This window comes from Copadichromis virginalis, linkage group LG10 (genome assembly GCF_057382275.1).
Source record: "Copadichromis virginalis isolate Kocher_CV1m ecotype Utaka linkage group LG10, C_Virginalis_male_GT1.1, whole genome shotgun sequence".
Taxonomy (NCBI): domain Eukaryota; kingdom Metazoa; phylum Chordata; class Actinopteri; order Cichliformes; family Cichlidae; genus Copadichromis; species Copadichromis virginalis.
The window spans coordinates 19,255,422-19,270,868 of record NC_140627.1 but is presented as its reverse complement, the minus strand read 5'-3'; the positions used below and the strand labels follow the sequence as shown (position 1 = coordinate 19,270,868).

The window sequence follows — 15,447 nt, the reverse complement described above, 5'->3', positions numbered from 1 at the left end:
CTTAATTCATGTGATGCAATTAAGTTGTATGGAAATACCTGGCTGACTGATAGCATGTCACTTCAGTCAGGTATACTTTGGGGGTCAATATCTGCTGCATTTTTTCAGCATTAATGATAATGACATGCACAAGGTTTAGGATTAGAACAACAGCAAAGCACAGATGTGCTGTGACAACAGGCATGATTCAAATGAGGAGATTACTCAATATTCTCGTGCCATACTGGTGCTTGATGAATCTGTTACATTTCATTGTTAGCAGAATTGGTTCAAGATTAGTCATCAGCCTCTAATCAACCTAGTTTGGGATACCTGAACTGTAATTTTATGCTGTTAATTCCACTGTAAGATACATGAACCATATGTGCTTTTTTAGCAAGAAGGTAAAATTCATTAAATTTTGCTCAAAAAATAGAACGAGATTAAAATGTTGCACATTTTATTCTGTTTTTTAAATAAATACAAATCAAGCACATTAATTTAGGATGTTTTTTGTTCTTTCTTTCTTTTAGACAAACATCTGCTTAATGCCTTTGTAATAGGACTGAGACTGCCATATCTTCTTGATCCTAGTGTGGAAAGCTTTTATTTCACTTGGTATTCAGCGGTAGAAAAGATGTATAAAGGTTTCATTATTCACTCAGAGCAAGTGTGCGCTTCTATCTGTCATCTCTTTTAGTTTTTCAAGGTCCACATGAAATGTGACTCCAGATTTAGAGTAACATACACTTTTAATATGTATAATTAGCCTTTTAAAAATGGCTATGTTTACTTTAAATGACCACTTTTTAATGACACATCATTAGTGGCCTTCCCAAATATTTCCTCCCAGTTTTAATTGTTAGAGAGCAGGTTTGGGAATCCTAACAGGTTCTTATGAGATTAATTAAGGCAAAATTTAGACAGCAAAAGGTTTGTTTGTTACAGGCAAGGTCATTAGGCAGCATCCTGTAGTAATGTCATCACAAATGGAGCTCATTTGGGAAAATCCCAGGAGTCAGAGAAGCAGAAGCGATTTTTTTTGTCCAGGGTCACTGTGTCCTGTTTGATTTTTTTATGCACTCACAGGGAATTCAGTGTATCTCGTATCCCATTGAATTACTTACTTTGTATATATAAACCTAATGTACAGTAAAATGTGATTAGTATGAGACACAATTAATATGCATACAGTATATCTCAGATAATTATTAAACGATCCAATAATCCCACCCTAAACACACCACAGCTATCTTTTTTAAATTTCCTGAACACACTGCATTATATTTACAAACCATTGGAAACACTTAGGTGAGATAAAGGTCGACTGGTGTTTGACCAAGAGAACAAATTCTTTCTTAACAAGCTGTACAGCTGTCAGATCTTTACACCAGTTAAGACCATAAATCTTTGATACTTACTTAATATTTAACAATAAATAGTCAGCAATGTGGGCACCACAATGGTTAGCACAATTGATTTGCAGCAAGATATCCTTGATTTCTCCTTTTATCCTTCCAAATTTCAGTCCTGGCTTTAAAAAAAAAGCAAGCATGGGGAATTTCTGTGTGCTTTTTGAATGTGTCCCCCAGCTTCTCTCTGTGAGCTCTAGCTTCCTACCACAGTCCAAAGACATGCGTGGGTTAAGGTTTATTGGTGATTCTAAATTTGCTGTTGATGGGAACAGTTGTCTGTCTCATAAGCTCTGTGACACACTGGCAACCTGTCCAGGGTCTACCTTGCCTTTTGCCCAATGTCATCCAGCCCCCCTGCAACCCTGAATTGGATAAGTGAAAAAAATGGATTGGATGTATTGAGTGAGCTCAGGAGGAAAGGTTTTGACCTTACTGTAGGGCAAACCTTAATTCCTTAGATTTCACGCTTTAATTTCAATCAATTTCTTTCCAGCGGGGGCACAGATGGTCACTTCAGAGTCAATAATTTGGTTAACAAGGACCACCAACATCTTTCACATCTCAAAAATGGTGGAAAATGCTCTAGTCACCACTAGAGCTTAAAAAATGGGTGGTTCACATAAAAATTATGCTTAAAAAATAAAACTCCCAATTCAGCTTATATAGAAATCACATAGTTTTCAGTTATGCCATTGATTGCTTAGTATAATTTTTTTTTGCAGTGCCAGCTCATCAAGAACCTTTTGAGTTCGAATCCACCAGCTGACTTTTTGTGTGGAGTTTGCACGTTCTCCTTGTCCCTGCATGGGTCCTGTCTAGCACTCTCCCACAGTCCAGTGACATAATTGTGAGTTAATTAGTGATTCTAAACTGGCTGTAGGTGTGAATAGTGTGTCACTGTGTGTCGTAGCTGTGATAGACTGCCTTTCACCTTCACATGACCCTCAATAGGACAAATAGTTAAAGGCCTTCTTAAAAGGCCCACACATTTAGTGAAATTCACTAGTTACATAAGCTTCACCGTGATGTAAAAAAAATAAAAAATAACAATTTTGTGTAAAGTCCTGACTTCATCAGACAAACAACTTGATGTATTTTTCTAATTCTCCTGCTTAATGTGGCAGAATTCACCATTGTGGCTTTGGTTTAATTTCAGCAAGTCACAATAATATTTATGTTTTTCATCAGTGAGGCACTCAAAAGAAAGCATTTAACTCCTACTATATAAAAAATTATTCATCCTAATTACTTGGAAGTGAGTGCTGATCGCTCATTAAATTGCATTTCAATTCATCACACAAGCATCTACAGTAGCTCTGCTAATTAGCTGTCAGTGTACGTGTGTGTGCGCATGTGTGTGTGTGTTTCTTATTCAAATGCTTGCGTAAAAGAAAAAAAAAAGCAGTCTCAGCAGTGTGAATATTTCATGCTGTCCTTCACTCAGGAGAAGCTGCTGATCCTCTGACCAGTCATAACGGTGCGTGGTGCGTTAGCGGACAGACCGAGACTGCATCAGCTCTGACAGCCTGTCAATCAAGGTTTTTGATGTATTAAAGAAAGCTCTTTGATCTCAGTAGAGGCTCAACCCAACTATCACAACATGAATTTCAGCTACAACCACAGTACATGCCTTTACAGTATAATGGATTTGTATGCATTTACATATATATTCAAAAAAAATTATAAAAAAATGAAAGTTGTGCAAGTTAAGAGCCAGTTTCATTCAAGTAGCCTTGAGCAAACACTGAATGCTAAATATGGTGTGTTTCAACAATAACAACACACTGGTCATTCAGAATCTTATAATACAGTCACAAAAAGCATTTAGGACTGCAACAATCTGTCTCGATCCTTCAGACTCAGCTCAGACATTAAACTGTTAATTAGCATCCTCATGTGGCCAGCTGGACAAAATGCACCTGCACAAAGTCAAATGTAATGCTTAAAATATCGTAAAGTTCAAACATTTAAAGATGCGAAGGAGAGATTTAAGGAAGAAATATGTCTTGCTATAAACTTCTTCAGTCGAGATAAGAAGCTATAGCTTAATTTAACTAGCTATGTGTTAACCACTAACAGCTACATCCCACCAATGCTCTACAAAAGAAACTGGACTAAAATTAAGATTTATTTTCTTAACATCAAAGAAAATATAAAGAATGATTCTCTTTATTGTATTTGGTTAATTTTGAATAGCCTACTGCTGTTTTTCTTTTCTTTGCGCTTGACTCTAGGTTACATGTGGAAAAATGTCTATATGTGTGGTACTCGTCAGTGATTAAGTCCAAGTTTCTACCCTTCATTTCCCAAACAATGCATTGAAGTAAACTTTAGTTGTAAGTGTTGATTTCAGCAGAGTTAGAAGGAATGTGTGGGCCTAATACGGGTGAGTTACACCTGGGCTGACTGTTATCCCCCCAAGTGAAAGTTAATTATTTTTGAGCTTCATGCTTCAGTTTCATTTAATCTTTGTGCTCATTTTATATCAGGTCTCCTGGAGTGAAAAGAATCATAAATCAACGTCAGGATTAGAGAAATTAGAGAAGTGTCTGCCATAAATCATAGATGATGCTAGTTAGAACCACAAAAGATGAAAAATACTTACTTTATAATACTTAAGCTATTGATAGCGTTTTAAACTTTTTTGACATTAGTATGTCTTTCATTTTGACAACACATGGCCCACGGCCATCTGGCCCGTGTTATTGATCTAAAGCAGGGGTGGACAATCTCAGTCCACGAGGGCCGGTGTCCCTGCAGGTTTTGGATGTGCCCTCGAACCAACACAGCTGATTTAAATGGCTACATTAGCTCCTCAACATGTCCTGAAGTTCTCCAGAGGCCTGGTAACAAACTAATCATGTGATTCAGGTGTGTTGACCCAAGGTGAGATCTAAAACCTGCAGGACACCGGCCCTCGTGGACTGAGATTGCCCACCCCTGTTCTAAAGTGTTCCCATACACGGGTTGGACCTCTCCTCTGTGGCAGTGTTAATTTGGGAGCAATGTCTCTGATCAGGAGATATACTCATCTGTTTTTACCAATTAACCTTCTTAAATCAAAGCCCAACATCATACGATTGCTTGAATTAGGATTATCCACAGTTTTATTGCATAAATTAGCTAAGGTCAGTTCACTAGTCAAAGACTGAGCTGCCCTGTCTCTGATCCACCTGTGTTTACTTGAGTCTGACAGTTTCATAAGATAATCATTTACAACAGAATCATTTCATCATCAGTGATTAAATGAGGAAAAATGAAAAAGGACTGTGTCTCTTTAACTCCCAGAGTCTTTCTAATGAGTCCCCCTTCTTTTAACATCACTGGGGAATGAAGCTTAAAGGCCTGACTGGAAACAAACACTGTAGTCTAATTAATCTCTTCTGTAGTTCATTAGAAGTGGCAGGGGATATGGGAATGCAAGTATTTCAAAGAGACAGACTTGCAAACATCAACACTGTTTAATAAACCCTCGACATTTGAAGGTAATAATTACAGCATCCCATAATAACAGAGTACGAATGATAAATAATACAAAATATAAATAATAGAAATTGTAGTTCAGCACCAATCCTTTACTTATTGTGAGTTTCACATTAGATTTTAGGAAGATTTTAGCATTTTTTTATTTTTCCTGTTGTCAAATACACCTTAATCCTCACCAAACATTTGTGAATCGTCAGTATAAATGATCATCATTATCATTTTTGTGATTATAGAATTTATTTTACTGTCACAATGGGGTTCTCAAATCCCATTAGTCACACCTTATATTTGTATTTATGTAATTGAAAACTAACTGTTGGTTCACAGCAAGAAGGTCATGAGTTCGACTCTACTTCTGGCCTTTCTGTGTAGAGTTTGTTTTTTTCTCTCTTGGTTGCGCGAGTTTTCTCCAGGTCCTCTAGCTTCCTCCCACAGTTCAAACACATGCAGTTAGCGTGATTAGGTTAATTGATCATTTTAAATTGCCCATAGGTTTGAATGTTTGTCTCTCTGTGTTAGCCCTCCATCAGACTGATGATCTGTCCAGGTTGCACCCTACTTCTCGCGCTATAGTAGCTGGGACAGGCTCCAGCTTCCCCACAACCCTGATAAGGATAAAAGGACGAGGATGGATGGATGGAAAACCAAGTACATATTTATTTCATTGGAATTAAGATGATAAGTAGCAGCAAGGAGCTGCTAATCATAGAAGGGTAGGCATTCGAAATCAAAGCCATGGTCTGCTGTTTGGCCAGCATGGCAGCTTTGCTGGCACTGGGTCATGATCTCAGCACAGCAGCAAGTCTACAACAGGATGGCTGAAAAAGAAAAGAATAAAACTGTTGCAATGGTCTGGTCAAAGTCCAGAGCTCAGCCTTGACTTTAAGAGCTCAGGATAACTGGATGCTCCCAAACTCCAATGAACTGAAAAAACTGTGCAGCAAAATTCTTCCACAACAAGAAACTGACAAAGTCAAACAGAAAACAACCACTTCAGCTTATTGCTTCCAAAGGTGGCTCTACAAGCTCTTGAATCATGGGGTGTACTTTGTTTTTCTGCTGCTTTCACTGCTTCTGCATTTTGGCTTAATTTTTGTAACCCATCATTAATGTAAGTTGCTGTTAGTATTTACCTAATTTTAAGAACTGCTAAGGATCAAATGATATTTTTAATCTAGTGACAGGTAAAACCTAGAATTGAAAGATAGTTTGCTTTCTTTTTCACATGACTGTAATTAATCTCAGTTATATGTATAATTCTCAAAATTGTAGGGAAATTGGTTTAAAATTGAGGCCTGAGCACACTGAGAAATATAATATTATGTAATTTTTATTTTTGCATAAATAATACAAACACAGTAATTTTGCCCAAACAAACGTCTGTATGAAATGACTAAATGGCTAAACCTGATAAAACTAACAATGAATGCAGATCCATTAGGACTTGGATTTCTGCACCCACGAGAAACTCTGTCTCAAGACAAAAATGATCCTCTCCAGCCTCCTCGACTCCTGGGAGCCCCACTAATGAGTCCTTATTTGTGATGTCATTTCCAGAGGATGCTGGCTAATGACCTTGCCTGTAACAAACAAAGCTTTTACTGTTCAAGCTTAGGCTTAATTAATCTCATCTGCATCCATTAGAAGGTTTTGCTCTCATGTAATTAAAGCTGCAGTGTAAAGGGAAAGGATGTAGAGTGATATTAATGACTCATTAGTGTTCTTGAAAAGCTCAAGTAAACCTCTAATTGTCTAATAGTCATCTCGTCTTTGAAGAGCTGTAGAAGATAAGCCTGTAATCTCAGTTGCTGCACACAATGACCCGCTTTCTCAAGTCACACTTTTTATAATGTCTTTATAATGACTGTGAAAAATAATAGGTGCAAAAGATTACATTGTGCTCACACTTACTTGCTGTGGTGGCAATTGGCATAAATCATGTGCTGCAGACAATTTACAAGAAAGTGATAACTTCGCTAGAAATTTGAGTTTTGTTTTTGTTTTTCATAATTTGAGGGCAGATCAGAAAATTCACAATTTTATAATCACTCATAAAATGTTATATGCTATCACATTAGGAAATGTACCATCCAATCCTGGAGTACAGTAATGTACAGAACTCTGTCCAGTTCTGTAACAAACTAAGTACACCTGATGAGTCAGTAACTTCAATATAACCACGTTTAGAAGCAATAACTTAAAGTAATCATTTTTTGTATGATTTTATCAGTTCATGGTCAACTCCTCTGTGTACTCAGAGACATCAGGTTGCCTGTGGCTGCAAAACAAGACCAAATCATTACCCCTTCACCACCGTGCTGATAGTTAGTATGAGGCTGTTTGTGCTAATATGCTGTGTTTTGTTTTGTTGTTTTTTTTTGCTGAGATGTTCACTCGTTGGAAGTTTGTGGGTTGTGTTAACACACAGACCAGGCCTGAAAGCTGCCAAGATGTCTGCTTTTATAGAGGTGCTCGCACTTCCTGACGACCAGTTTTTCAAGTCTATTTTAGCAGCTCCTGACTGGTATACCTGCTCTCTTGATTACTTATATGTAATTTGTTTTCCCCTTCCCTACTCAGAGTCATGTGAATACTTTTATAAGTAATTTTGAAATGACCTTGAGACCACCCCCAAATATTAATACATTATTAATAATATAAAAATATATGATTACAATTTTTTCTAATTATACTGCCATCAGCTTTAAGATTGACATGTTACCTGAGGCCTGTAGAGTCTGCAATATTGCTTTTTTTTTTTTTTCATTTTCTTTGACCTCAAGTTGCTGGAACATCCACTCCTGGGAGGACTGGTAGCTGTGTTGGATGTTTTCTACTTGAATAGTGTCTGTCATTTCAAATGACTAAATTGTTTGGAAATGGCTTTACAACCCTTTTCACTTGCTTATTTAGGATCATTGGTGGTTACTGCTCCTCCTTGGCATTACGAACATACTTGAACATTCTTACAAGAATGCTTTTACAAGCATGTCAACCAACAGGCTATAAACTGTTAGGCTTAAAACTTTCCATTTTGACAACACATATAGTTAGGGTTGGCTTAAGTAACCCTGAACCCTCCCTTAGTTATGCTGCAATAGGTCAAGGCTGCTGAGGGCTTCCCATGAGTGTTTCTTATTCACTTGCCATTTTCCCTTGGGGTCTTCTGTGTCTTTGAGACGTATCTCAACAATATACATTATCCCTCCAGCATTTGTCTTTTTTGTTACACTAATTGGCAACATCATAGCAAACAGGATAACCCTTTTTGTGTTCTCTATCTCCTCCTAGACAAGGGCACTGATCTTGATGAAACTTTGCATAAACATTGCCAACAATTGTACATATTTGTACAGCTGACATTTCAACTAAACGCTGAATGGAGTTTCACTTAGAAATTAATTAATGTATCAGTAACATTAATCAATGTATCACTAATTATGCATTTTATTTGAATTAGAATGGTGTGTCATAATATAATATATCAGCAGTTCTACGCTGACCCTGAAAACAGACCTTCTTTTTTTTGCATTATCACTAATTATTAGTGATAGAAACCAATGACGTGCACGTTCTCGCTGCTCAGCGGAACCAAAGTCACCAGCGACGGAAGTACTTTACTGATACACTTTCGTCCGTCACTGAAATGTTACCCCCTGCAGCGTCCGTGCAGGTTGGTTGTAAAAAGCCTGAAGTTATGAAGATTAGGACAAAAGTGCCTCGATAGAGACATTCGCCGAGAGACAATTAATAGGTAGGTACAAGGGGTAGTTTCTTTATCCTCATAGGTGTTTAACAGGCGTCGTCCAGGAACACGAAACGACGGCACAGCTGTGTTGTAACGTCAGTGTAGCTAAACGTCCAGGGTAGCCTGACACTGTTTAGGCCAACGTTGCTTAACTAATTTAAAGTTGGAAGAGTTCAGTGTTATTTCACTCAGGTAAACATTACCAGAAAAAGAGTTCTAATCAAAGTTTTGTATTTTGTATTTACTCTTTTTATCTTTCTTTCAAAGTTTGTTTGATAATCTGAAACGTGTGACAAGATGCAAAAATACTTTTTCTCAGCACTGTAAATATTGAATTGATATTTCACAACTCGGGTCAAAACACTGAATTCTGAAACAAAAAAGCATTTGTATAGGTTACAAAGGACCTTTAGAAAGGGCGGATGTATAAAAGTAACCACAATAATTCATAAAAATGACAAAAACTAACAACTATATTATTAGATAAAACTCCTAAGATACAGATCTCTCACATTACAGATTTTAAGATGCCTACAGGCCTGAGCAGCAGCTCTTTTGTGTTCTCATTATTAATAACAGCCTGTATTCTTGTCAGCAGTGTGACTGAGTCAGGACGTTGTATTCACACAGGATGGCTTCACCTCATGACCGCAGCCGGAAAGATGACGAGGATGACCCTGTTGAACAGATGATATCGCGCACTGGCTGCGCTGAGCTTCACTACGCCATCCAGGAATGCATGGCTGAACATCAGGACTGGCGAGCATGTCAAAGCCAAGTTCAGACGTTCAAAGACTGCATGATGAATTTCCAAAAGGCCCGAAAAGAACAGCTGAGGCAGCATCAGCCGCCCTCCACCAAGTCTGCGGCCAGCTGAATACAGAACATCTTGCAAACACATACAGTGCTGTGTTTGGGACTTGACTGACAACCTTAAATTGCAAAGACTGTACCCAATTTAATCATTAGAATTGAAAATAAAGCTCTAGCAGTATCATAAAATCCCTACTTACAGTCTCAAGTGTGTGATTTAGAGCCTGACTGATAATTGGGATTTAATAGGCAACATGAAATATCACTTAACTTCAGTTAGCTTGTGTTTAAGCGTGTATGTATGTAAAGAGATGCCATACTATGTGATTTGTGAATCAAAGTGCATTTGAAAGTTATCTTTTCAGGTAAAACGCTTTATTTTTGGTCAGTAATGTATTTTCTTTAAATAAAAATGAAAAGATTGTTTTCAGTCTTTTCATAGTTGCATGAAATTACCATGACTCTTGCCACAAATACATTTTTAGCGGAAAATCTGAAACTTTGGGATTTTTCATGACTTCAAGCCAAAGCAATAAAACACCCTTGGAATCTTTGGTGTTTAGCTTTAGGTAGATACAAAACTGTGCAAGCCACAGATATGAAGTCTGTAAACTCTTTGAAATGAAAAAGTTTTGTTTCCTCTATGAAATCACTGTCTAAGCATCACAAGCAAAACATTAACTCAAGCCATGGGTGTAACCCCCCCCCCCCCCCCCCCCCAAAAAAAAAGAGTTATAAAGACTTTATTAAGAGTTCTCTGGAGAGAAATTTGCCTCAAAAGTGTTACAAATGTGTACAGCATGATCCACAAGCACAAACTAAGATTTACAAATGTGTGCAGTAATTTGTGTGTAACTTTTGAGGATTCACAAATGCGTGCTGCAATTCATCACACAAATACAAAGCAATTTGAACACAAACTATTTTACAAATGTGTGCATCAAAGCCTGTAAGAAAAAGATCATTTACGCACAATTTATTGATTTCGGCTTCACGAGTCTGTCAAAAACACTTCTGTGCATGTCCTACATGCAATGTGAGTTTTGAGACAAATTTCACACAAATCGTAAATATCTGATCAACTGTGTACATATCTGTGCACGGATCAAAAAATGTGAGCTGTATTCGTACAGTCCCTATCAAAAGTTTAAGACCACTTAAAAAATACAGCTGATCAAAAGTTTAGGAACGCGTGCCTTTAAAATGCCAAGTCTGTGCAAAACTGTCGATTCATTGTCATTTTCTGTCAGGTAGTCACACTGTCATGATGTTCTGATGGGAAAGACAAAAAAAAAGTTCCCTTTTTGAACTTGGTCGGGTTGTTGAAATGCATAAGTAGGGTCTCTCGCAGCGTGCCATCACTACTGAGGGGGGATGCAGTAAGACAGTCATTTGGAACTTCTTAAATGATCATAAGGGGTATGAAACAAAAAAGTCAAGTGGAAGAACCAAAAACTTCACCAGTACTGAGCCAGAGGATCGAATTGGCTGTTCGTCAAGACACTGGACGATCCTTGTCCCAAATTAAGGCCGTTACCTGTGCCAACTGCAGCCCAATAACTATCAGATGGCATCTGAGACTGAAGGGCTTCTAAAACAAAAAAACATCTTGCAAAGGCCTCATCTCTTTGAACACCACAGAACAATAGCAGCACAGGCTGCTATTGTATATTCTTTGAAAACCAAAGATATCAAAACCAGAGCACTGAAACTGTTCAGAAAAACTAAAGTTAATGCATAACATAATAAATAGACTGAAATAGTTTGAAATGTCAAACTGATTTCACGTCATGGGGCACTTTGTTCTTAAATGGGCTAGATGAATGAAACTGTCCTTTATTTCAGTGTATAAAGTTTTAAATACAAGAAAACAAGGTGGTATTTTAGCTGTATGACTTGGTTTTCTACATGTGTAGAGTTAAAGAAAAAGTTCTGGTACCTTATTGTCCAGACTGTCCTGTATTTATAAAACAAAGGTTATCTATAGGTGGTGAAAAACAGGAACTTTTCTGTCTTTTAATTATTTATCTATTACTTCTTCTGGTTTACCATGATTGGAAATAGGGGAGGTTTTTTTTAATAGGAAAAGCTGTTAATCATATGAAAATGTTTTAATGTTTTTCCTTCCTTCACATGTTCTAGCCTGGCTGGATTATGCTGTTTTGTGCCCCCATACCTTATATTTGAAACCTTTAGTTTAGAGAATCAGTGTCAAGAAGGCTGACAACAGGGTAATGTGCTGTAAACCTGAGTCTATAATGTTTACATCATTCAAGAAGAGGAGCGACAAAGTCTGTGATGTCTTTACTCTTAAACTACTTAAAGTACTACTTAAGAAATCCATCTATCTCACTATTCTGTTAATTATGTTTTCATATTATTAATTTGGTGGCTTGTGTGAATTTTTTTCATAATACTTATACCATTTTTATGAGGTAATAAGTAGCATTGTGATAAATTATGGAACTTTAAATGTGAATATTGAAGTTTTAAAATTTGGATTAATTTGAAAGTTTTTTTATGAACCAATCAGGATTTCACATCTGTTATTTCAATAAGGAGAGCTTGTTAGAAGGAGATTTACACATAAGCTTCATTTAATTTAACTAGACTAATTTTGTGACTAAACTAACTGTCACATCATAAGTAACACTCCATATGTATACAATGGTTAAAATAAGTATTGAACATGTCACCATTTTCTAAATATATTTCTAAATATATTTATTTATTTATTGACATGACATTCTCAGCAGATGTCGGGAAAACCCATCCAGTCCACACATGCAAATTAATCAAACCACAGATGTCCATAAAATATGTGTAATTAGTTAGAAATGACTAGTACTGAACACATGACACGATACTGAACACATGACGAAAGGGAGGTGCAAAAAAACCTGACACCAGCTGCAATCTATCAGTGATTAGTAAGCAATCCTGCCACTTTGTGCAAATTAATGTCAGCTGGTTCAGTCCCAACTGATGCTACACAAGAAACATCTCATCATGGGTAAAACCAATGAGTCCTTGACCCTTGCAACCTTATTGCACCAAAAGATACAGATGGCACTGGCTACAAAAAAATTTCTAAACTACTGAAGGTTCCAGCGAGCATTGTTGGAGCCATAATCCGGAAGTGGAAAGAACACAATTTCTCCATAAACCAGCCACGACCAAGTGCTCACCGCAAGATTTCACACAGAGGAGTGAAAAAAATCAGCAGGTACAATTGTGTCAAAGAAAACAATGGCCTATATGCACACTCATGACACAAGATTCCATTACTAAAGAAAAAGCATGTTGCAGGTGCTTTTTCAGTTTGCTGAACAACATTTGGACAAGCCTGTAAAAGAATGGGAGGATATAGTCTGGTCAGATTAAACAAAAATTGAACTCTTTGGATGCCATAATAAACACTATGTTTGGTGGAGAAAAGGCAGCACATATCACCCCAAAAACATCATACTAATTGTGAAGTTTGAAGGTGAAATTTGGAGGTGGGAAAATCATGGTGTTGGGCTGTGGCACTGGAACACGACACATTACTGAAGGAAGGATGAATGGAAAAATGTAACGAGACATTCTTTATAAAAATCTGCTGCCTTCTATCAGGATGATTAAGATGAAACATAAGTGGAAGCTTCAGCAAGACAATGAACCTAAGCGGACAGCCAGGGGACCTCTCTGTTTGTTTTAGAGACAGAAAACAAAGCTGCTAGAATGGCCAAGCCAATCACCTGACCTGAATTCAACTGAAAATATGGAGAGAACTAAAGGTCAGAGTTCTTAGGAGGCAACCTTCAGAATTTGAAGACTGTTTGTGTAGAAGAATGGGCCAAAATCACAGCCGAGCAATGCATGGGACTAGTTTCTCCATACAGAAGGCGTCTAAAAGCTGTCATTGTCCACAAAGGCTTCTGTATGACATATTAAAGAAATTTCAGTTAGCGTGTTCAGTACATTTTCCCTTTGTCATTACTCATTATTGCAAATAATTTAAGGAAATCTATGGTTTTTGTTGCTTTGCATGTGTGGATGGGATGAGTTGTTACTGACATCTGCTGAGAATTCCATGTCAACAGCACCTTTAGCAATATATTTACTTGGAAAATTGTTGATGTATATATATTTCGCCAATCTCCAAGCTTCTCTGGGTTCTGGAATATTTATATATTCAGAGAGCACTTAACCGTTTTTATTTACCAAACATCCATCCATTCGCTTCCACTTATCCTTTTCAGGGTCGCGGGGGGCGCTGGAGCCTATCCCAGCTGTCATAGGGCGAGAGGCGGGGTACACCCTGGACAGGTCGCCAGTCTGTCGCAGGGCTAACACACAGGGACAGACAACCATTCGCACTCACATTCATTCGCACATTCACACCTAGTGACAATTTGCATTATCCAATTAACCTATCCCCACAAGCTGCATGTCTTTGGACGGTGGGAGGAAGCCGGAGTACCCGGAGGGAACCCACGCAAACACGGGGAGAACATGCAAACTCCACACAGAATCTGCACAATTAAAGTTTGGTTTCATTTTTAATAAAATTGTGACCTGCATTTTAATTGCGTTCCTTGTTTTTAAGTATGAGTAGTAAGCAAATTTGAGTTATATTTACTTCATGTCCTATTTAAGTGAAGTATTATTCAGTTTTGACGTTAAATGAACAACAGCTCTGAGTTAGGTGAAGGTGGAGGAGGTGGTTGAAGAGTACAGGTCGAAGAGGAGCTTGTTGATGAAAAAAGATTAAATTTCATGAGTAAATCAGTGTGTTCGGTCAGAAGGCTGAGTGTACAGTGCTTTAGTGCTAAAGTCACTGGAAATATTGGCTGAAATACAGAGACCCCATGAGTTCTTTTAACTTTGGCCAGGCCTGGCAGTTGAACAGGCCTCAGGGAGTGTAGCTTTACATAGTTCTTCTTTTCACATGTTTTTTTCCCCCCAAAAGACTAATAAACTGCATTTCTTTCAGCATCCCATTTGGACATATATTTTTTACACTTCACTCAGTAATTCATACAAACCAAGTTGCTTCTCCACTGGTTTGTATCCTGCTCCACTGCAGTATGAATGTCTGTGAATGTTAGATAGAAAACACTTACATAGGAAAAGAACAGAAAAAAATGCTTGTATGAATCAGTGAATGAGACAACTTGTATAAAATCACTCTGAGCGCTCAGAGTAGAAAGAACCAGCATAAGAACCAGTCTATTTACCAAGTTTATAAAAAGGAAATTCAGATTTCATTCCACATATTCCTTATTTAGCACTCCTACAGATTCAATACATACAGACTTCTATGATTTTATCATCTCTAGTACCGTACCGAACCCTGTTACTAGTATTAGCATTTTCCATAGAATTATGTCTTAATTACTTAGAAACTGCTTCCCTGTAGACTTATTCATAGTGCTATTTCTCATAGAACGACATCACATATATAATATTATACTATAGTATATAGTAAAATATTACGTACATATATAAACACAGGATAGTGCAAGAGCCTCCTTAACATCCGTTTTCATTCAATATATTCAGACTTTCATACGTATATTATATTCCTCGTCAAACAAGAGGAGAAAAGCAACAAATAGTTTGTCCATTTTGTAAAACTCTGACATTTGTTAAATAAACAAGGTTGTTTGGACTAATGTTAAGAAACTTTCCTTGGCTTTTTGGTCAAAGAAACATTATTCCCATGTTTACAACCTCAATAATATTTCAGCAACTCCCCAACTTGGTCAGACACATTTTAAAATGAGTCCTGTGAGACGCTTCAACTTAGAAAACATTAAAACATTAATTAGAATGAGTTTGTTTTGAGGAAAAGAAAAGTTGGTGATCAAAGTAAGCCACAGTTCTCTCTCTATGGATCAAATTAGTGCAAATAATTGGGTACAGTTGTAAGCATCGCCTCATGAGATCTGTGTAGAAATACTGTATATATTTCGCTGTAAAGAGGTCAGACATGCAGCCACATGCTTGCAGCCTGTGCTG

The 15,447-nt window shown here is 37.4% G+C and overlaps 1 protein-coding gene across 5 annotated transcripts; it reads left to right on the top strand.

Annotated features, from left to right (window-relative positions):
* The first annotated feature begins 8,488 nt into the window (after positions 1-8,488).
* On the top strand, positions 8,489-9,867 carry coa4 (cytochrome c oxidase assembly factor 4 homolog). 5 transcript variants are annotated; one of them, XM_085471397.1, is made up of 2 exons: positions 8,489-8,634; positions 9,259-9,867. In XM_085471397.1, the coding sequence occupies exon 2, from the start codon at positions 9,260-9,262 to the stop codon at positions 9,503-9,505; it is 246 nt and encodes an 81-aa protein (XP_085327523.1). In that variant the 5' UTR covers positions 8,489-8,634; position 9,259; the 3' UTR covers positions 9,506-9,867. The 5 variants fall into 5 exon arrangements, with proteins under 5 accessions (XP_085327523.1, XP_085327521.1, XP_085327520.1 ...); XM_085471395.1 differs by having other exon boundaries at positions 9,227-9,867; XM_085471394.1 differs by having other exon boundaries at positions 9,224-9,867.
* Positions 9,868-15,447: the final 5,580 nt, after the last annotated feature.